Raw genomic sequence first — 24,449 nt, forward strand, 5'->3', positions numbered from 1 at the left:
AAAGTTTTGCCTTTGTTTTAGTCCTTTTTCGAAGTGTCAGTGTTTCAAATGAAGGTGTTCATGTGAATATTAAAGCAGCAGCATTCCCTGTCAAAAGTAGCCAGAGATGTCTGTCATAGTCCTGTAGAAACTTTTTTTTTGTTTTTTTTTTTGAGGGTGTTGAAAGGCTTAAATCAATTTGTTTTTATTGATTTTTTCCCTTAAAACAAAAATCCCTTCAGATGGCTTGTGGCCATTTATAACTGTCTAGTAGAGTTTTTAACCAATTTTTATGTCATTTTAATCCCTTTTAAATTTAGACACAAAGCCTCCGTTTGTTAGGCAAAATTATAATCTCCCGTCGATATCAGAGCAGAGGGTTGTTATGCTTGTTTCCCCCCCTCGCTTTTGTGTGTGTTTTAAGGGTCAGTGGGTCATTGTCGAAACGTAGCTGGCTAGTGATAAAGATGCATTCAATTCCATAAATAATTTTAAAACATAAAATCACAATTGTGGGTAATATTGAGTTTAAATTTATAGAAAATATATTTAAGGGGCATAAAAAAAATAATACAAGACCTTCGATAGCTCAGTTGGTAGAGCGGTGGACTGTAGTGAAACGATTCATTGGGAATGGAAATCCATAGGTCGCTGGTTCAAATCCGGCTCGAAGGAATAACTTTTTCTTCATAGTGTGAATCAACTTTTTGGAAGTTTTTCCGAAACTTTCTACAAATTTAAAATTTAGCAAGAAATTTTTTTTTTTTGGGAAACTTGTTTGGAAATTTTTTTCTTTTCTCTTGCGAAATGATTTTTTTCGAAAAATTTTCTATTTAAAAAGAATTTTCTTCTTTCGTCCTTTCTTAAAAAAAAAAAAAATATTTGTATACTTTTATAGAAATATAAATTGTAGCAGTTTTCTTATTATACCCTCGACCATAGGATGGGGGGTATACTAATTTCGTCATTCTGTTTGTAACTACTCGAAATATTCGTCTGAGACCCCACAAAGTATAGATATTCTTGATCGTCTCGACATTTTATGTCGATCTAGCCATTTCCGCCCGTCTGTCCGTCCGTCCGTCTGTCTGTCGAAAGCACGCTAACTTCCGAAGGAGTAAAGCTAGCCGCTTGAAATTTTGCACAAATACTTCTTTTTAGTGTAGGTCGGTTGGGATTGTAAATGGACCATATCGGTCTATGTTTTGATATAGCTGCCATATAAACCGATCTTGGGTCTTGACTTCTTGAGCCTCTAGAATGCGCATTCCGATTGGAATGAAATTTTGCACGACATGTTTTGTTATGATATCCAATAATTGTGCCAAGTATGGTCCAAATCGGTCCATAACCTGATAAAGCTGTCATATAAATCGAACTTGGGTCTTGACTTCTTGAGCCTCTAGAGTGCGCAATTCTTATCCGATTGGAATGAAATTTTGCCTGACATGTTTTGTTATGATATCCAATAACTGTGCCAAGTATGGTCCAAATCAGTCCATATCCTGATAAAGCTGTCATATAAATCGAACTTGGGTCTTGACTTCTTGAGCCTCTAGAGTGCGCACGTAGTATTTTGTTATGATATCCAACAACTGTGCCAAGTATAGTTCAAAACGGTTCATAACCTGATATAGCTGCCATATAAACCGATCTGGGATCTTGACTTTTTGAGCCTCTAGTTTTAAAATTTAATTTGTGTTTGTTTGTTTGTTCCGTATAGACTCAAAAACGGCTGAACCGATTTCCTTGAAATGTTCACAGATTGTGTAGGTTGGTCGGGAAGAAAACATAGGCTATATAATTTTTTGATATCGGAAGGGGGTCGGACCCTCCCCCTTACCCCAAAAGTACTACCCAAAAGTAAAAGTGGACCGATTGGGGCAATTTGGGACTCAAATGAAAGGTATTCAGGAGTGGAGTACGAATTTCATGTTAAAAATTGGGTCCAAGTAACTGGGGGGCTGCTCGAACCCTAAAACCCCATACAATAGGTTTTTTTTCGATGATCATGAAAATATGGGACTAAAATGAAAGGTATTCGGGAGTAGATTGCGAATATGGTCAGAAATGGGAAATAGGCTTTATAGTTTGTTGATTTCGGATGGGGCGGACCCTCCCCCTTAACCCAGAAACACCACCCAAAATCAAAAGTTTACCGTTAACGACAATATGGTTATCAAATGAAAGGTATTGGAACATAGAATACGAATATGGTATTAAAATTTGGGTCCAAGTACCCATCGGGCCGGCCCAATCCCGAAATTCCTCCAAACAGCCATATTGGACGTTCATGTCAATATGGGCCTCAAATGAAAGGCATTTGGGAGTAGATCACGAATCTGGCATACAAAATCAGATCGAAGTATAGGGGGTAACACTACCCCACAAAAACGCCTTAAATGGGCATATGACCTATCACGACTATATGGGACTCGGTTTTTATACCCTCCACCATAGGATGGGGGTATACTAATTTCGTCATTCCGCTTGTAACACCTCGAAATATGCGTCTCAGACCCGATAAAGTATATATATTCTTGACCGTCATGACATTTTAAGTCGAACTAGCCATGTCCTTCCGTCCGTCTGTCTGTCGAAAGCACGCTAACTTTTGAAAGAGTAGAGCTAGCCGCTTCAAATTTTGCACAAATACTTCTTATTGATGTAGGTGGGTTGGGATTGTAAATGGGCCAAATCGGTCCATGTTTTGATATAGCTGCCATATAAACCAATCTTGGGTCTTGATTTCTTGAGCCTCTAGACGGCGCAATTCTCATCCAATTTGACTAAAATTGTGGACATAGTGCTTTGATATCACTTCCAACAACTTTGCGAAGTATGGTTCAAATCGGTCCATAAGGTGGTATAGCTGCCATATAAACCGATCTTGGGTCTTGACTTCTTGAGCCTCTAGAGGGCGCAATTCTCATCCAATTTGACTAAAATTTTGCAAATAGTGCTTTGATATCACTTCCAACAACTTTGCGAAGTATGGTTCAAATCGGTCCATAACCTAATATAGCTGCTATATAAACCGATCTTGGGTCTTGACTTCTTGAGCTTTTAGAAGGCGCAATTCCTATCCGATTTGGCTGTAATTTTGAACGTGGTATTTTCCAGCATTTATGCGAAGTATGGTGCAAATCGGTCCATACCCTGATATAGCTGCCATATAAACCGATCTGGAATCTTGAGTTCTTGAGCCTCTAGAGAGCACAATTCTCATCTGATTTGGCACAAATTTTGTACAACGGCTTCTCCCGTGGCCTTCAACATACGTGTGCAATATGGTCTGAATCGATCTATAGCATGACAGCTCCCATATAAACCCATCTCCCGATTTTGCTTCTTGAGCCCCGAATCGGACTATAACTTGATATAGCTCCACCTCCTCCTACGTCCATATTCATTATTCTTTGTTTGCCTAAAAAGAGATACTGCGCAAAGAACTCGACAGATGCGATCCATGGTGAAGGGTATATAAGATTCGGCCCGCCCGAATTTAGCACGCTTTTACTTGTTTTGTTTGTTCCGTAGAATCAAAAACGGCTGAATCGATTTTCTTAAAATTTTTACAGATAGTGTAAGTTTGTCTGGAAGGAAACATAGGCTTTATGATTCTTAGATATAGGATGGGGGCGGTCCCTTCCCCTTACACCAACAACACCATCCAAAACCAAAAGTGGACCGATAGGTAAAATATGGGTATCAAATGAAAGGTATTGGAGACTAGAAAACGAATCTCGTATTAAAGTTTGGGTCCAAGTATACAGCGGGCCTCCCCAATCCAAAGACTCCTCTAAACAGATATATTCGCCGTTCATGTCAATATGGGACTCAAATGAAAAGTATTCGGCATTAGATTACAAATATGACTTTAAAAATTTGGTCCAAGTAATGGGAGGTCGCCCCACCCCCAAATATCCCAAAATGGACATATTAGCCGACCACGGCTATATGAGGCTCAAATGAAAGGTATTTGGGTGTAGATTACGAATATGACATTAAAAAGTTGCGTTCAAGTCTAGGTGGCACTTTTCTTAAAATTTGTGTTCAAGTCTAGGTGGCGCTTTTCTTTCCAAAAATAAATCAATTGGGTTGATTGGCCCCGTTATGACAATATGGAACTCAAATGAAAGGTATTTGAGAGCAGAAAACAAATTTTATATCCAATTTTGGAGCCAAGTGTTTGAGGGTACGCCCTAAAGCACCCCTTAAACTGAATTTTATTTCCAATTATGGCAATATGGAGTTCAAATCAACGGTATTTGGGAGTAAAGAACGAATTTGATGTCTATTTTCTGGGCATAGTGCCGGTGGCCGTCCAGCCCCAAAACATCCACCAAATACATGCTCCCACACTTGGATATCAGATTTGTTTTCTACTCCCAAATACCTTTATTTGAGCCCTATATGGCGATGGTCAGTAAATAATTGTTGTTTGTGGGGTATTTTGGGGAAGGGGTAGACCGCAGAAACTTGGTCCCGAAAGTGGGTATCAATCTCGAACTCTTCTCCTCAATACATTCCATTTGAGCCCCACAATATCTTCGATTTAGGGATGTTTTAGGAAGTGGGGTGGTCCCCCAAACACTTAACTCCGAAAATATATCATCATCGTTCTCTACTCTCAAATAACATTTAGTTGAACCCCATATTGCCATTGGTCTCAAAATTGGATATCATATTCGTTTTCTAATCTCAAATACCTTTTATTTAAACCCCTTAATGCCAAAGTTAGCAAATATGTCCGGTTGTTATTAGAGTGGGACCTCCCCTAGGCAATTGCTCCCGAGTATTGATATCAAATTAATGGTCTATTCCCAAATACCTTTCATTTGAGCCCATATTTTCATAGTCAGCAAACACGACCGGTTTGGGGGGTGTTTTGGGGAATGGGGCAGCCGTTCAGTGACTTGGCCCTGAATCCTAGCGAGAACTTCAGAAAAAATTTAAAGCGATGGTTATCCCCTCTTAATGCTGGCGAGGTGTCATCCAAAGAGGTGTCGGACTGCGGCACGCCGTTCGGTCTCTCCTTTATAGGCGAAAGGTCCCTTATCGTTGTTAAACTCAACTTGAATCGGAAAGCACTCATTGATGTGTGAAAAGTTTGCCCCTGCTCGGTTCCTGAGCAAATTTTTATCCAACTCCCAAATGCCTTTCTATTGAGTCCCATATTACCGTATTGGTAAATATTTCGGGCTTAGGGGCAATTTCAGGGATGGAGTGGCCACCCAGACACTTGGCCCTTACTCTACTTTCTCTACTCTGCTCTACTTTCAAAAACATTTTATATGAGCCCCATAATGGCATGATCGGTAAATAAGTTCTATTTGAGGGTGGGTTGGACCCCAGGGTCTTTGTTCTGAAAATGAGTATAAATATCCCGAAAATCGATCAATTTTCTCCAAAACATCAATTTCCTTATCCAAAACAGCAAATTTTGGGGCCAAGTGTTTGAGGACGCCCCATCCCATCAACTGCCCTTAAACCTATGGCAATATGGGGTTTAAATACATGATATTTGAGAGAAGAGCACGATGCAGATATTTTTTTAGGGCCAAGTGTCTGGGGGACCACCTCACTCCAGAAAAACCCCTAAATCGGACATCATGGCAATATCGGGCTGAAATAAAGACTTTCCAAGAATAGAGTATATCTTACACCCAAACGTTAATGACCCCAAACCCTCCGAGCGAATTCATAGACCAATAAAGATCATATGGGATTCAGATAAAGGCATTTATATTGTTAGTCAAGCGATATACATATACTATTTTCGTAACATGGTATTTCACTAAAAGCTCTTTAATTGTCGAAAATCAATATTCAAAGGATAATTTTGTTCCATATAAAGTAAAAGAAGGCGTATAAAAATCATATTTAGGCAAAAAAATTTAGAATAACTGACCTTTTCAGTAACATCAATTTATTTATTACATTTTTTTTTATTGTAAACCGTTTACCGTTTATTACATGTGCTAGCTTTTATGGCATAACCACTTAATCCGATTTACTTGTTCATTGTGTATTTTAAGTTTTTCTTACCATCAATCATTTTTCCAACTATCTTTGTAAATGCCATACAAACACTTTTGCGCTTTTGTTATAAACATTTTTTTTTTATCATTCTTCCACTATTTATCCTGGCAACTTTTTTCGCTGTCACATTTACAAAACAATCATCCATAATCCAATTGTTTACTCAAAAGCAAAACGAACACAATTCGTTTCCATTCAATTTCTTGTGAAAATGTGTTTACAGCGAAAATGGCGTTAAGTAGCGCGAATAAATTTCATTCAGAATCGCACAGGAAAATGTATTGAGTTAACGCATTTACTCTATACCTACCTCTTTGCTCTACAGCTGCTGCTTGTCCTCTAGGTTCTTCTAAGTCACTCGTGCAGGAACCTTGACTATCATTATTATCATATTTTAAGCGTTTTGTGCTTGCTGCTGTTCTTGAGAGAGAGAGGGGAAATGTGAAAAAGCTACTTTGACATTTTTAGACAACATTAGTTTGTGTGTGCGTGTGTGTGTGTGTTTGTGTGTGTGCATTTGAGCTATTTGACTTTTGCTTTAGTTTGAACACATTTTTTCTCTTTCATATCCTGTTGATGTCGTTTGTTATTATAATGATAACGAGCAACTTTGTGTCAGAAGCACGTGCTTTTTCAAAGGTGGATGATACCTCTTTCCCTGTGCATTTCAATTTGGGAAAATGATAACAACGATGATGTTGCATAGAGCTTGTTTGAGTTTGATGTCAAACCAATTGTGTTTGAAATGTTTGGGCTACTTGGTATGAGGAATTGGAAATGAACAGTGTGGCAACTTGTAAGAAATATGGAATATTAAGTGGAAAGCTACAGACTAGCTGACACATAGTGTTACCAAGTTCACACCTGTATATCTGTCACACTAGAAATGATATCTACATCATAGTTATGAATAGTTTTGGTACAGCCATTTACTTCAAAGTTTATTTAAACAAGTAAGAACAGGCTAAGTTCGGTCGGGCCGAATCTTATATACCCTCCACCATGGATCGCATTTGTCAAGTTCTATGTGCGATATCTCTTTTTAGGAAAACATAGAATATTGAATAAGAACTGTTATGCTATTGGAGCGCTATCAAGTTATAGTGCGATTCGGACCATAAATTTATGCAGAACGTTGTAGAAGTCATTGGGTAATATTTCATTCCATTCGGATAAGAATTAGACACGTATTAGACACGTATATTGAATGTTATGAGAGAAGCCGTTGTACAAAATTTCTGCCAAATCGGATGAGAATTGCGCCCTCTAGAGGCTAAAGAAGTCAAGATCCCAGATCGGTTTATATGGCAGCTATATCAGGTTATATACCGATTTACGCCATACTTAGCACAGTTACTAGAAGTCATAACAAAACACCTCATGAAAAATTTCAGCCAAATCGGATAAGAATTGCGCGCTCTATTGGCTCAAGAAGTCAAGATCCAAGATCGGTTTATATGACAGCTATACCAGATTATGAACCGATTTGAACCATAATTAGCGCAGTTGTTGGGAGTTGGACACCAAAGCAATAGGTGCAAAATTTCAGTCGAATCGGACGAGAATTGCACCCTCTAGCGGCTCAAGAAGTCAAGACCCAAGATCGGTTTATTTGGCAGCTATAACAAACTTGGACCGATTTGTACCATACTTAGCGCAGTTGTTGAAATTCATACCAAAACATCACGTGCCAAATTTCAGTCGAATCTGGCGAGAATAGCACCCTCTAGCGGCTCAAGAAGTCAAGACCCAAGATCGGTTTATATGGCAGCTATAACAAAACATGGACCGATTTGAACCATACTTGGCGCAGTTGTTGGAATTCATATCAAAACACCACGTGCCAAATTTCAGTCGAATCGGATGAGAATTGCGCCCTCTAGCGGCTCAAGAAGTCAAGACCCAAGATCGGTTTATGTGGCAGCTATAACAAAACATGGACCGATTTAAACCATACTTAGCGCAGTTGTTGGAATTCATACCAAAACACCACGTGCCAAACTTCAGTCAAATCGGACGAGAATTGCGCCCTCTGGCGGCTCAAGAAGTCAAGACCCAAGATCGGTTTATATGGCAGCTATAACAAAACATAAACCGATTTGAACCATACTTAGCGCAGTTGTTGGAAGTCATACCAAAACACCACGTGCCAAATTTCACTCAAATCGGACGAGAATTGCGCCCTCTAGCGGCTTAAGAAGTCAAGACCCAAGATCGGTTTTTATGGCAGCTATAACAAAACATGGACCGATTTAAACCATACTTAGCGCAGTTGTTGGAATTCATATCAAAACACCACGTGCCAAATTTCAGTCGAATCGGATGAGAATTGCGCCCTCTAGCGGCTCAAGAAGTCAAGACCCAAGATCGGTTTATGTGGCAGCTATAACAAAACATGGACCGATTTAAACCATACTTAGCGCAGTTGTTGGAATTCATACCAAAACACCACGTGCCAAACTTCAGTCAAATCGGACGAGAATTGCGCCCTCTGGCGGCTCAAGAAGTCAAGACCCAAGATCGGTTTATATGGCAGCTATAACAAAACATAAACCGATTTGAACCATACTTAGCGCAGTTGTTGGAAGTCATACCAAAACACCACGTGCCAAATTTCACTCAAATCGGACGAGAATTGCGCCCTCTAGCGGCTTAAGAAGTCAAGACCCAAGATCGGTTTTTATGGCAGCTATAACAAAACATGAACCGATTTTAACCATATTTAGCGCGATTTGAACCATACTTAGCGAAGTGGTTGGAAGTCATACCAAAACACCACGTGGGACATTTCAGTCAAGTCGGACGAGAATTACGCCCTCTAGCGGCTCAAGAAGCCAAGACCCAAGATCGGTTTATGTGGCAGCTATAACAAAACATGAACCGATTTTAACCATACTTAGCGCAGTTGTTGGAATTCATACCAAAACACCACGTGCCAAACTTCAGTCAAATCGGACGAGAATTGCGCCCTCTAGCGGCTCAAGAAGTCAAGACCCAAGATCGGTTTATATGGCAGCTATAACAAAATATGGACCGATTTGACCCATTTGCAATGCCAAACGACCTACACTAATAAAAAAATATTTGTGCAAAATTTCAAGCGGCCAAAACACCACGTGGAAAATTTCAGTCAAATCGGATGAGAATTGCGCCCTCTAGCGGCTCAAGAAGTCAAGACCCAAGATCGGTTTATATGGCAGCTATAACAAAACAACGACCGATTTGAACCATAGTTAGCGAAGTTGTTGGAATTCATACCAAAACACCACATGCCAAATTTTAGTCGAATCGGATTTTTGCAAAATTTCAAGCGGCTAGCTTTACTCCTTCGAAAGTTAGCGTGCTTTCGACAGACAGACAGACGGACGGATATGGCTAGATCGACTTAAAATGACATGACGACCAAGAATATATATACTTTATGGGGTCTCAGACGCATATTTCGAGGTGTTACAAACAGAATGACGAATGATATTTAAGCGGGGTGATGCAGGGTATAAAAAATACCCTAGAAACTGTTATGCTTATTGAGGCTTTGCTCTACTTAACTACCAACAGCCTTATTTGACCTTAGCCTAACATTTTTAACAGTGCTATCGGGGTATTGAGGATATGACGTTCGTACTTGATCGCCTTGATATTGGCTTTATTCACCAGCACAGTTCAACATTGAGTTTGCACCAGCCTCTTGTCCTGCGTGTAGTCTTGTCCTGGTCCTTAGGGATATAAGCGCTATGGAAATTTCCTAAACAGCACTTTTTTTATTTGAAGATTATCATAAAATTTTCAACATGTAACAACTATTGGGTTGCCCAAAAAGTAATTGCGGATTTTTTAATAAAACTTAGAATGAACTTTAATCAAATATACTTTTTTACACTTTTTTTCTAAAGCAAGCTAAAAGTAACAGCTGATTACTGACAGAAGAAAGAATGCAATTACAGAGTCACAAGCTGTGAAAAAATTGGTCAACGCCGACTATATGAAAAATCCGCAATTACTTTTTGGGCAACCCAATATTTTACTTACCGCGTAAAAAAAACTCTGGGCTGTTTAACTTAAAAGTTCTTATTTATATGTGATTTGAAACATTTATTTCCGTTCTTTAATGGTTTATCTAAATTGACTACAAACAGGAATTTGTGGTAGATATTCTCCCAATTATAATTAGCGTTACTTTCCTTTAGGTTAAATTTTTTATCTTTTTAATATTTTTTTTTTGTTCTTTTCTTCTGTATGTATTATGACTTAATTTTAATTAATTTTTATATTCCATTCTAAAGATATCAGTTCTTAAAGTTAACTTTGGCAATTGCTGTGTATTTTTATTTTTTTCTTCGCTTTGCTTGATTAAAACCTAAACGCCACTCCATAACAACCAACAAACTGAAAGAAAAACCCCAAATCAAAGCGATTGAAATAAATTTGTATCAAATTGGAATACAAAAACGAACGCACCCAAGGTAAAATTAAATAAGAATTTTCTCTTTCTCATACAAAAAAAAAAAACTGCCAAATTGATTTTTCGATATGTGGTTTTAGGGTTTTGGCTTTACTTTCGTGGCTCTGATTTTTTGTTGTAAAAAATGAAGATATAAAATCCGCTTAAATATCAGCCAACAAAAAATTCAAAATTTGTAAAAAATGCTTCGAAGCACACTCATATGGATGATGGTGTGTGTGTCTGTGTTTGCAAACACGCAAAACCTTGAATGCAAACAATCATTCAATAACAATTAAAAAGGATACGCGTGGATGCAGCAGAGTTATGTTGTGTACATTGGGGTGTACTCAGATGAAAATGGGTAGACTTAAATAATAATCTATGGAAAAATTTCTATGAAATTTTCTCTTAAAATTTTTTACTTACTTAAATTGGCTATGAGAGAACATTTGTCCCATTAGCAGAACGTGGAATAGCGTTTCAAGCGCCTCGATCTTCTGCGCTCCTTCTTTAATCTCCGATGCCAAGTTTCGAGGTGTGTCCCAGCACTTGATCTTGCCATCGGGCTTTTGGTCATTCAGGTTTGCGTGTACCACCGTGATCGCCTTCAAAAGATTTTTTTGCTGGGGCAAAAAAGTTGTCTCCCAGCTTTTGGCCAGGCGCAACACTGGATTTAGCCAATAATGGAGATAATCCTTGTCGACCAACAGCACACACCTGAATACCAAGGATTTCCTCAGATCATGAATCCATACTTGAGAGACTAAGGGTATGTAACACCAATCTGTCAACCACTGACTGAAAGATTGGTATATAGCATAAGGCTGATGACAATCGGAGACATGTAGTATTCGTACTAAATTCCGGGTGACCTCAACAAGTCTGAAGGAGTTGTATCATACGGATTAAACAAGTTGAAGCTGAAGGTATACAGATGCAGTTGGGTTGGAGAATCAGGAGACAACACAGAAGTTGTTGCTGAAAAGTTGCCTGAGGAACTATCAAAACAGAAGGTGAAGGCGTCGAGATGGGGTCCGATAAGCCCTGTCTATTTGGGTCATCCGGTTGGATTGCGCTCATAGTATGCACCAGCGGGGAAGGATGGAACTTCGTCAGCACCATCTAGTGAAGCATCTAAAGAGGAGTAGTGGCTGTTGTTATTGTGGTAGCCACATTTGCATGTGGAGGTGAAACTCATGTAGGTGAGCAAGCTCGTTCCAGTCCAAAGGTTCTATCGCCGGGGGAACAAGGTGGCCATTGATTATTTAAAGGCGCAAATAACTCGCCTTGTCATATCGAGCTTCATAGGCTCTCAGTATTTGTGCAAGAGCCGGTGACACTCGGCCTCTTACTGAAACTCTCTGCTCAATATCACTGATTGTCAGAGACCGACGTTGCAGGTACTCCGTATGGAGGATTCCACTATTCGCACCATATCGAAGAGCCCGGTAGCTCGCTTAGCTTTTCGTGACAGCAATGAACACCATACAGATCGGACCTCAATTTTCCAGCCTGAGTGGTGCTGGGAATAGACCACACCGCATGTATCCAGTGTCCTAGGAAAGAGTGGTTCCACTGCTTTCTCAACTACTCCAGTATACGTAAGGAAACTCATCATGACAAGCTCGAACGAATCTTGTAAAGATGAACTCCTGGCGGACTCAAAAGACAAGGCTAACGCAATTGTGGTGGAAATTGTGAATCCTGACTATGATCGCAAATCTCTACAGTTTCAGTAGTAGCCAGCCTTGAAATTAATAAGTCTCATTATTGGCTGGCTTCCCTTTAGGATGACCACAGCTTCTCTGATCATCGATATATTAGTTTCAACCTTGGAGAAAATGCTGCAGAAATGGTCCCCCGGCTAAACAGAAGTAAGGCGGATTGGGATAAATTACCGCACAAATTTTGCACATCTATCCCTTCTAGACCAGAAAGGCAACCGCGGAGGATATAGACATAATGGTCAAGCGGATCACGAAGGCCCTGAATAACTCGCTTGTTTCAGCATGTCCTAGTGCCAAGCCAAGGGGCAAACAGCGACCGCCATGGTGGGCCACAGAACTGGTTGGTCTATGGAAGGACTGCAAAATAAAATCTTCATCATGGTGAAAGCCGCAAAAGCACCACACGATTGGGACATCTAAAAGGCTGTGCTAAAAAAGTATAAGAGCGAGCTGATGAAGGCTCAGAACAAATCCTGGGTAGAATTCTGCAACTCCGTGGAGGATCTGAGACCTCGAGACCTAGTAGGGTGGGAGATATTCAGAAGTCCGAAAATGCATGGACAATGTCAAGTGAGGAAATACTAAAACTACTCGTTGACACACATTTTCCGGGAAACTCTCCTTTGAAAAACGTAGCGCCAGAAGAGGTTGTCACGGCTACGCATTCGTCAGAGGTTGTTTAAAAAATTGTGTCTGAGCCGAAAATCCTTTGGGCGATAAGAAGTTTCGACTCCTCTAAGTCGCCATGCCCTGATGATGTATCGCCGGATGTACTACCAGTTTTGTCCGACAGACTGTAAGGCGTAGAGATATATACTCTGCTTGTATTAGCATTTCGTATATACCTGCAGCAAAACCATACCATTCGAAGGCAAAAGATTTTCGTCTCATTAGTCTCTCATCCTTTATGCTGAAGACTTTTTAGAGGTTGTTAGAAACATATCTTAGGGCAAAGATTCCTGGAGATCGCCTGTCTCGGCACCAACATGCCTATAGTAAGGCCAAGACCACTGAAACAGCCCTTCACGAGGTAGTCGGCTACATAGAGGCTTCTCTCGCTGTCAAGGAATACACAATGGTATCATTCTTGGTTTTAGGGTGCTTTCAACAGGGTAAAGTCAACTACAAAAATGTATGTAAAATCTGGTCCAATTTTGACGAAATATTCCACACATATGAAGACGTCAAATAAAACACCTCTTGCTAAATTTTGTAAACATCGGACCAAAACTGTGGCTTCCACAGGCTTAAAAGGCCATATCGGATGAAAAATATATGGGAGCTATATCTAAACCTGAACCGATCTTTTCCAAAACCAATAGGGTTTGTCCTTGGAACAAAAAAGAGATTTGTGCAAAATTTCATAATAATCGGACAACAAATGCGATCTGTACTTGATCACAAGAATATATGGGCAGACAGACAGTCGGACAAAGCTAAATTGAATCAGGAAGTGATTCTAATACCCTGTACCACAGTGGTGGTGTATGGTATAAAAAATACAAAAAAGAAGAAATTTCCATGCAATTTTCTCGTTAGCCAAAATTTTCACGAAAATTTGCATAACATTTTCTCTAAAGACATAGGTTAGGTTAGGTTGAAAAGAGGGTGCAGATATTAATCCGCGCCATCCCACTATGGTCATACACCTAAGCCAGTAATCGGCTTGTTGTGCGCTCTAAAAACCATAAATTAACCTCTTAAAAGAAAATTTTAAGTTAGGAACTCCGTGCTACTTACCTAATCCTTAATTGTTTTCAATACCACTCCCCTAATACCACTCATGTCTGGTATTGTGTCTCCACCTAAGTGCCGGTATATGTAAGACGCGTAAGCCGGGCAATGACAAAGGAAATGCTCCAACGTCTCATCATCTTTCCCACATGCCCTACACATGCTATCACTTACCGCACCGATTTTACATAAGTGAGCTCGTAGTCCTATGTGTCCCGTTATGATACCAATAGCTTACTGTCCTCTTTCTTACTTCCTTTCAGTAATAGCCTCGTCTTCTCGCGATCTGGATCACATCATAGGATTTTCGACGTCCTATCGACAGTTTCGCTGTTTCACAATGTCGATGCGCATTCGTCGCCAAATCGTCTGCCCTTTCATTTACCTTTACTCCATTATGGCCCGGCACCCAGACGATGCGGATGTTGCCATCCTCAGAGAAGGCATTAATCTCCAGGACCTTGCCGTCCTGGTTGTTATTGCCCTTATGGCAATTTTACTGTCGGTAAAGATGTTCACACTCGACGTCCTCGCGTTAGCACCACACCTCTTCACACATTCCGTGATCGCCCGGATCTCCGCCTGCAGGACCGTATTATGGTCAGGCAGTCTAAAACAGTTCTCAGTCTCTGGGTTCTCAATGTGAACCTCCAGGCCCAATCTGTCCTCTAGCTTTGATCCATCCGTGTAACATGATCTTCCAGATGGCAATACTAGGGTTCCATCAACCCAAGACTGTGCCGATGGCAGCAGTGCCTCGCATTCGACTTCAAGGTTCATCTCAGGTATCCGATCGGAAACCTCTTCCCTTTCTGCCAGGTTTCCTATCGTCGCCTCGATTATACCACGATGGTATGAGCAGCTCCCATCCTCAATCCATTCTCCCATCGCCTCATAGCCGCAGTGGCTGCCTCATATTTAATCTGTATGTCAATGGGTCGGATATCTAGAATAGTCTCTAGTGCCCTAGTAGGCGTGGTCCTCATCGCTCCGCCTATGCCAAGACAACATGTTCTCTGAACCTGTTGTATGGTCCTTATGTTGCACTTTTTCTCCATAGCAGTCTACAATACTAATGAGGATTATCCCAATCTTTGGCCCTCCAGTAAATGGGCATCTTGGGAGTAGGTGATAATCTCATCGTCTGCTCCCTTTTCTTTAGACAGCATTGACTTTCATGTCACTGCACTACCTGATGTCATCGTTTAAGGTTCTTTGCCTAGTCTAGTCTTCCGACTTTTTATAAAGTCGTTAATGGTTGATTTCCATTCCCTGTACTGCCTGATTTTTCAATACTAAGATTTTTCCCTATCTTAGCCTACCAAATCTTAAGTAAATGGGCTTCTTGTGAATAGGTGATGGTACCATCATCGGCTCCCTGTTCGTTGGGTTGCATTGAGTCAGTCTCCTGTCGCTGCTTTGCCTAATGTTTCAATATAAGGATCTTTATCTATCCCAGTATTCCGAATCTTAAAGTCGGCGATGGGTCCGTCGTCGGGTTCCTGTTTGTTAATCCTGAGTTGGGTCTCTCGCCACTGCACCGCCTGATATTTTAGTATTAGGATCATTGCTTCTCCTAGTCTTTCCAATATTGAGTGATGCCATGATTGTCTCGTTGTCGGCTCCCTGTTTGTCACGGCCTGATGTCGCAGAATGAAAATTTCTGCCTATCCTAGTCTTCCCAAACTTGAAAAAGACAGCTTTGCTCCCGTAGTACGCTATGCCTTTAGTCTTAGCCAAACTTGTCACGGAGACTTGATCAATGCCAAACACAAAGAGAGTTCTTTACTCCTTCTCCTCCCTGTGGAAGACCTCCCACTTCTCTGCGAGCAAACCTACGTTTTGCTTGCCCAACAATCCCAACATGCGATCCGTCGCAAATTTACTGTCCCATCCCTTGATGACGACCGTAGCCTTTGTGAGCTGGTGGATATCCATCTTTCTCACCAGGTCGAGCTTTGCGCCCTCCCAGGGTGCGTGAATACCTCTGACGAGCTGTTTGACTGTATCAATACATTCCGTCGATGCAAAACGCAGCGTAAAGATGTCCCCTCCAAACTCGCAGCTCATCATTTGTATGGTCTTCAAGGAGGACTGTGACTTCCAAAAGGAGGCCACAGCCATCACGGAAAGGGAAGATGGTCGCTGAGAATGGTAAGGAGCCTCCCTCTTACGTCAGAATGGCAAGGAAGCACAACAGAGATGAGCTGACTTATGCAGTCATCAATATCGGCTGTGCATCCGGTAGGATTCCACCAGATCATCGGTCCCAAGTCGAGGATCTGGTTACAGATCGGATTTTTGAACATGTGTGGAACTAGGATGCACAGCCGATATTGATGACTGCATAAGTCAGCTCATCTCTGTTGTGCTTCCTTGCCATTCTGACGTAAGAGGGAGGCTCCTTACCATACTCAGCGACCATCTTCCCTTTCCGTGATGGCTGTGGCCTCCTTTTGGAAGTCACAGTCCTCCTTGAAGACTTAGGGGCCGTGTGCGCTTCCTTCGTTCCTGGACACTGTCTGGAGTCTCCATTGCGGGATGGCTGGCTTGATTTTCCCAGTGTACTTGAAAGCGGGAAGCTCTTTTTCTTCTTCAGCATTTTAGCTCTGCTAATAACCAGCTTCCGTAGAAGTGGTTGGAATGTCAGTTCTATACCTTCCAGCATCCTGCACTTTCACCCGATTACGCTGTCGGTACATTCTCCTCTGTCTCCTTCGTCGTGCACTGGATCGCTTTCTCGGTCTGCTTGTGAGCTTAGCAAAGCCATCGCTCACTTCTGCTGTCATCCCGATGCCCTCATCTCACGATTCGGCTGCGATGACTGTCTGAATCCGAGTCAAAAACACCACCTTTACTTAAAGCTGGGGACGAACTGTGCATGCCTCTGTTTTATCCGTCTCCTCCTCATTTATTAGTCTGAAGACTAGTTGTGCGCTTGAAGCATTACTCTCGACTACAGGTGCCAAGGAGGGGAGGACAACATGCTGCGGTCTGACGCCACCACCGCATATGTTGAGTCTTTGGAGTCCATTTCTAGCTAACTCCAAAAGGTTTTAAATTTTTTTTCGTAAACAGAGCGAAATAAAAACACCGACCCACGGTGTTCGTTAAAAAAAACACTCAGAAAATTTTAGCCATGAAAAAGAGCCAATAAACCAGAGCTTTAACATGAAAGGAAAGTTTCCTTAAAATGTTGGCAAATGGATCATATTTAAATTGAGTTTGCTTGTCTTTGGCTCGAATCTTTAAATTCGGACAAACTTTTTTTCAGTGTAGTTATTTTCAGTACAACCCAGTATACATTGAATGTGTCGATTTGCATGATGCTCGTCCGTGACTACTGACTGAAACGCCAGATAGCATTTTTATATGCGGCCATGCTGGCGATGATCAATATGTGGAGGAGATATGTAATGCTGGAATAGCTTAAGGGGGGTAAAACAAAAAAATAACAAACAAATCTTGGATGGTTTCATTTGTGTGGATGGGCAATAACCCAAAAAGTAGCCACAATTTTTAATATAAAATAAATCGTTGAAAAATTTCCACTTTTGCATTGAAGGGTGGCGTTTTTGTTTGGGCAGCCCTAAGTAAATACCTTAACTTCTATGTATGGGAGGATAAAATTTACCCTTACTTGTTGTTTTTGTAGGTTTGCTGCCAATTTTCTCTGGCTAACACTAATGGCAGTGCAATATTTGTTTTCCATTCTCTAGTTGGCTTACAATTAAAATTTCCGATTCATATGATGTGAGTTACAGCAGAGTCCTGTTATTCCTGTTACATTAACGAACTTGACATGGGAATTGCAAACTTACAGTTCCCATTAAATGCAGTGCTCCGATTTTTGTTTGTGTTTTTGCGGTTAGGAAACCTTAAAATATTCATTGAGGAAGATGCGACTGGGTTAAGCAGTAGCAGCTTCGGGCAACATCATCATCGCCATCTCTTTATACAGCTGTACCATTTATCATATCATAATGGTCACGATTAGTGTTGTTGGATTTTTGGGGGCCCATAACTCCCATTCCGGTTCCGCCCACGGCAATACTTACAGAAGCCAAGGCTGGACCATTTGTTTTCATGACAGGACTGCCACCACTACCGCCACCACCACCCATGGCTGTCATACCAGCAAAAAGACTGGCATGAGAACGTCTGCGTTCACGTTCTATTTCCTCTAAATCGAAGGCATCACCGACCATAACACTCGGTCGACGTTGCTCATCGAAGGCATAAGCTCTTTGGAATTTTGAAGGACCATTGGCTCCAACTGTGCCATTGCCACCTCTACTTTGGGAGCGCGTTAGTATGGCATGATTGCCATTTTGTGAGGAAACAACCGCCGCAGATGGACCACCAATGCCACCCCCAGCACCGCCACCACTACCACCCCCACCAACTCCACCATATAAACGCAAACTGTTAGGTGATGAAGGTATGGCTGTTGGCCATTGGACCATAGGCTGTTGGTGTTGTTGCTTTAAAGTGGATGACTGCTGTGGCGGTGGTGGCTGCTGCGTATACTGCATTTGATGCGGCATTTGTAAATAGATCGGCTGTTGCTGTTGCTGTTGTGGATGAATATATTGCCGATTTAGTTCCTCATTTGACTTGTGCAAACCATAACGTGAATTGTAGACTTCCTGCTCTCTGGAGAGGCTCAAATAGCGATTTTGTTGCATTTGCAGTTGTTGTTGCTGATGTTGCATCATAAGTGTCGTCAAACGTTGCTGACTGCCGCTACTACTGTACAAGTTGTGCAATTGACTTGCACTCACCGCCGAAGCAATGCTGTCCTGCGAATCAGCATTACGTTTCACCAAAGTCCTTGGCAGTGTGGTTCGACTTTGATACATTGACTGTAGCTGGTACTGCTGCTGCTGCTGCTGTTGTTGTTGCTGATGATAATCGGCATGATGATAGTGCTGCTGGTGCAAACGATTCTGTGAACCTCCATAAACATCGCGTGTCATCGCATAATGCGTTCCAGGAACTGTGGCAAAGCCTGCATAATTGCTACTCGTGGCCGCTGTTGGAGACTCATAATCATAGAGACCGTTTTGTACTGGCAGGGGTGCATAGAGTGCATGCAGTGACAAATTCGAATTGAGACGTCTCATGTGATTGGGTTCCACATACATCGAAGCTCTTCGCCCATTACGTATGGCCGCCGAGGGAGGCATCAGATGAATATTGTCTGCAATGCAAGAGCAAGAAAAATGATATGGTAATGTGTTAAAAAAAATTCATGGAAATCTGGTTTTAGGGACAACTTCATGCAAATTTCGGTTTTCGGAGCAAATTTTATGAAAATGTTCCTTTTTAGAGAAAATATTATGGATACATTGTGTTTAGAGAACGCTTAATGGAAATTTTGTATTTAGAGAAAATTTCATGGAAATTGTGATTTAAGAGAAAATTCCATAGAAATTGTTTCTTTGGAAGTTTGAAAATTTGTCTATGGAGAAAATTTTATCGAGAGTTTGTCTTCGAAGTAAATTTCAGTGAAAATTTCATTTCATTATGCTTTTAAGTTTCCTCTAAGGACAAATATTCCTGAAAATGTTGGCATTTGAGAAAATTTCATACAAATTTTGTCTTTGCAGAAAATTTCATAGGCATTTTTGTCTTTGGAGAAAATTTCATAGAAATTTTGTCTTTGGAGAAAATTTCATAGAAATTTTGTCTTTGGAGAAAATTTCATAGAAATTTTGTCTTTGGAGAAAATTTCATAGGAATTTTGTCTTTGGAGAAAATTTCATAGAAATTTTGTCTTTGGAGAAAATTTCATAGAAATTTTGTCTTTGGAGAAAATTTCATAGAAATTTTGTCTTTGGAGAAAATTTCATAGAAATTTTGTCTTTGGAGAAAATTTCATAGAAATTTTGTTTTTGGAGAAAATTTCATAAAAATTTAGTCTTTGGAGAAAATTTCATAGAAATTTAGTCTTTGGAGAAAATTTCATAGAAATTTAGTCTTTGGAGAAAATTTCATAGACATTTTTGTCTTGGGATTAAATTTCATAGAAATTTTGTCTTTGGAGAAAATTTCATAGAAATTTTGTCTTTGGAGAAAATTTCATGAATATTTTGCTTTCAACGCAATTTCATACAAAGGCTGCGGTCACCTTAAGAGCATCCTTTGCCCAAATGAAGGCAAATAATAATAATATGGGTCCAGAACCTGTTGCTAATGTCGCAAATGAATTTTGGTGATATTAGTTTTCGACAAAGGAGAAGAACAGGGCTGCACACATAGGAACAATTGGAGTGACATAGTCAATGAGCTGTCATCTGTATACTCCAATGTCCTTGCGGAATTGCTGGGTCTCCTCCAATTTATGACGATACAGGCTGGTAACGGGGTCGATACAAATAAATGGTTTTCGGAGATCATCGCTCAATTGAGTCTTACCGTTGTGCCCAAAAAAATATCAGCGGGATCTGGCAAGGCGCAGCACTGGATTAGGTCAAGAAGGAAGATATACCCTTGGATACCAAGGATTCTCTCAGATCCTGAATTCCTGCTTGAGAGACTAAGGTACGGGTACGGGGAATGGAAGACACAGAGACTGTTTTCTTGCAAAGTGTAGTCTAAATGTTTTTCTTTTTCCGCCGCTAAGCACAGAAGATTCAGTAATAGCCAACCTTGAAGGAAATGAGTCTAATTTCTGGCTGACTTCCCTATACATGGCACACAACTCAGAGATGCCGCCTTCAAGCCTTTAGTTGGTGGTTGAAGCCGCTTCTGCAGGGTAGAAGAGTCTCATTTAAGGAAGTGATGCTAATGCATATCACCAGACATGCGAAGTTCGGATATCAACGAATGGGGTGAGCTGCTGCTGCAAGCAGGCGATTTTTAGTAAAAGGAATAAACCGACCTTTATTGCCAGGAACAAGCAGGAGGTACTCAATGTTACCTTTGTATCGGAGGCTGAAAGCGGAAGAGTATACGAGTTGGATGGCCAACACAATCGTTGATTATCATTAAAATAGTTTCAGCTTTGAAGAGGATGCTGCAGAAGTAGTTCCTCGGATTAACAGTAGAAAGACGAATTGGGATAAATTTCGGCGCACATTCTCCACGACCAGAAAAGGAAGCGGAAGTTGCAGAGGTCATCGATATAATGGTCAATCGGATTATAAATGCCCTGAATGACTCGCTTGTTTCAGCATGTTCTAGAACCGAACAGTGACACCCATGGTGGACCCCACAACTTTTTGGTCTAAGGGCGAAACAACAACAGGGCGATGTGGCTTTGGGACCACACGTTTGGGAAATCTATTAGGCTGAACTAAGAAAATACAAGAACGAGCTGAGAAAGGCTCAGAATATATCCTGGGTGGAATTCTGCAATTTCGTGGAGGATACATCTGAGGACTCAAGGCTAAGGAAGATTCTGTCCTCAAGACCTATTACGGTGGGGTATATTCAGAAGTCAGAGAATGTATGGACAATGTCTAGTGGGAAAACACTAGAACTACTCGTTGATACACATTTCCCGGGAAATTCTCCAACGGACATCGTGGCGCCAGAAAATGTTGTCACTGTTATGCATTCGTAGGAGGCTGTTGGGGAAATTGTGTCTTATCATACGAAAGTTTATTAATAACTTAATAATCTGAAAAAATGAATTGTCTTCTCCATTTTAGAATATGGCCACTAACAATGTATTATTATCTCGGGATGAAAGACATGTAAAAGTGGTCGCGTATACTCATGACTTGGCTATTGCGGTAAGGGAAAGTTTTTCAGCACTCTTGGAGACATTCTTCAGGAAGTTTTACGAGCGACAGCGAAGTGGGCTATCGAAAGCTGTCTAGTAAGACAGAAGTAGTTCTTTTCAGCAGAAGATACATGTTATCTACAGTAGCTCCTGTCTAGTTGGAGGAGAGAATGTTCCCTTTACTGAAAGCGCAAAATACCTGGGAGTTTTGTTAGACAGGCAATGACTTCAAATCAAACATTTTGGAAAGGGGGAAGAAATGCAGCAAGAGAGTCATTGGCAAAAGTTGGAGGTTAAAACCACGTGTTATACACTGGGTGAATACTGCAGTCGTCAGACCTATAATGCTATGTGGTGTTTTGGTCTGATGGACTACGCTTCAAAAAACCACCTACTATAATCAGCCGGATCCAAATTATGGCTTGTTACTGCATCACAGTGCGAGTACGACACCATCTGATGCACTGAACAATAAGCCTAGGCAAATATTTGCGATCACTGCTATGAGACTAAAGGACCTTCCTTTTTGGCCATGTGGCGGCTACGAACACTGTGTTATCCCAGATACAAAGTCCGATGTTCCAGGAAATGTGAATTACACATTATCTGAGCCGCTTTTTTGATAAAAAGCACTGTACTACTATTTCTGATAGGTCCGATTGAAACTATTGCCTGGTAAAAGATGTGACATAGTTATATAGATATACGGATGGATCCAAACTAGACGATCAGGTGGGCTTAGAAACTAGGACTGGCCATATCGAGAAGGTTACCCGACCATTGTAGTGGGTATCAAGCGGAGATCCTTGCAATTAAAGATTTGGTGGAATGGCTCAAATATAATTTCATGATGAGGCATAAATATCTTCTCAGACAGTCCGGCAGCTATCATATCCCTGGAGAACGTATTTCTGAAATAAATCATCAAGGCCGGTACATTATTGCAAATTAGCCAAAACCTGACGAACATATATATGGGACCTTCAAATAAATCTGCAACGAATTTGACCAAACTTCTTAGATATTGTGGAAGACATCGAGGAAAGTGTTGTGCACAATTTTGGCAATATTGGTCAATAATGCGCTTGAAAATCGTCCGAAATTTATATATGGCAGCTATATCCTAATCTGAACCGATTTTTTTCCAATTTCAATAGGTTTCGTCTCTGGGCCGAAAAACATGCCTTACCAAATTTGAAGACGATCGGATAACAACTGCGACCTGTACTTTGTACACAAATTAACATGGACAGACAGACAAGCAGACAGACAGACAGATTCCAAAGCTATGTGGCACAATTTAGGGTTGAAGAGTCGTACTGCTTTGCTGTAGCTGTCTAGAACATTGCTGTCAGTCATTGACAATTCACTGTCTGATCGGAAAACATGCTGACAGACTGAAGATTGCAAGTAACGACTTCTGCAGAATCTGTGAGAACGTCGAGGAAGAAGAGACTATAGCAGATCTGCTGTGTGTGTGTTCTGCAGTCGTGGCAGTCAGAAGAAGTTCCAACATAGGTTCTCATTTCTTTGAGAACTTGTCTGAATGAGCGGATGTGAACTAGAGCCGGCAAAATATCGATATTCGCAACATTCTATATTTTCGATGTTTCTATAAAATAAGAAGAAACAAGTAAAGACGTTTCAAATTCGTCCGAAGATACCTACCACCATAGATAAATTAACCATCCTATTTTAAAACAACTCCAGTACCATATCCATAGTAATATGAAAATGGGGGCTAGTCTGGATCATATTTGACTTACGTCCCAGGAACTCTTATACAAGTCACAGTTTCAGCGAAAGCGGGCAACAACTCCGCTTTTTATGGGATTACGACCCTAAATTGGAAGGTCGATCTATATGGTAGGTATATCTAAACATAGTCTGATCTGGACCATATGCTGAGCGGATGACGGGAGGCTGTGTCAAATTCCAGCGAAATCGGGTATGGATGCGGCTTTTATGGGCTTAAGACCCTTAATCGACAGATCGGTCTGTACGGCAGCTATATCTGAATAAAGACCAATCTGAATCATATATGAGTCGTACATCGGGAGGCTTTAATCAAATCGCTATTTCAAATTGCAGTGAAACCGGACAAAAAGTGCAGCTTCCAAGGAGTTAAGAAGTCAAATCGGGAGATCGCTTTTAATGGGGGCTTATCAGATTATAGACACACATTCGGACCGCACTTAACACTGTTGTTGGAAGTCAAAACGGTACACCACAGCCAAATCGGACAAAATTGAGATTTGTAAGGGCTCAAGAAGTCAAATCGGGAGATTGGTTTACTTAGCATAGTTGTTGGAAGTCGTAACAAAACTCTACATGTGAAATTTCACCCAAATCGAACAAAACTTGCGGCTTGTAAAGGCTCAAGAAGTCAAATCGGGAGATCGGTTTATATGGGGGCTATATTAGATTATACAACGATTCAGACCGTATTTAGCATAGTTGTTGGAAATCGTAACAGAACACCGCATGCAAAATTCAAAGCGGACAAAAATTATGCCTTCCAGGTGCTCAAGAAGTCAAGATTCATGATCGGTTTATAAGGGAACTATATCAGGCTATAGACCGACTTGAACGGTACTTTGCGATTGGTTTATATGGGAGCTATATCCAAATCTGAACCCCATTTGCAATCCCCAACGGCCCATTTGCAATCCCCAACGACATACATCAATTTTAAGTATCTGTGCGGCTAGCTTTACGTGTTCGACCGCTATCGTGATTTCGACAGATGGACGGACATGGCCAGATCGACTCAGAACATCGAGACGAT

At 40.9% G+C, this 24,449-nt stretch overlaps 1 protein-coding gene and 1 non-coding gene across 2 annotated transcripts in view; one reads left to right on the top strand and one right to left on the bottom strand.

Moving 5' to 3' along the window:
• The first annotated feature begins 557 nt into the window (after window positions 1-557).
• Window positions 558-654, top strand: Trnay-gua (transfer RNA tyrosine (anticodon GUA)). The gene is made up of 2 exons: window positions 558-594; window positions 619-654. It is a non-coding gene; the product is annotated as a tRNA-Tyr (tRNA).
• A 16,858-nt stretch (window positions 655-17,512) lies between these two features.
• Window positions 17,513-24,449, bottom strand: part of LOC106084985 (uncharacterized) — a 188,702-nt gene continuing 181,765 nt past the window's right edge. Inside the window, exon 10 of the mRNA XM_059367200.1 lies at window positions 17,513-19,132. Coding sequence (XP_059223183.1) covers window positions 17,883-19,132 — 1,250 coding nt within the window. The 3' untranslated portion in view covers window positions 17,513-17,882. The remainder of the gene's footprint in view (window positions 19,133-24,449) is intronic.

Source organism: Stomoxys calcitrans, chromosome 4, assembly GCF_963082655.1.
Source record: "Stomoxys calcitrans chromosome 4, idStoCalc2.1, whole genome shotgun sequence".
Taxonomy (NCBI): domain Eukaryota; kingdom Metazoa; phylum Arthropoda; class Insecta; order Diptera; family Muscidae; genus Stomoxys; species Stomoxys calcitrans.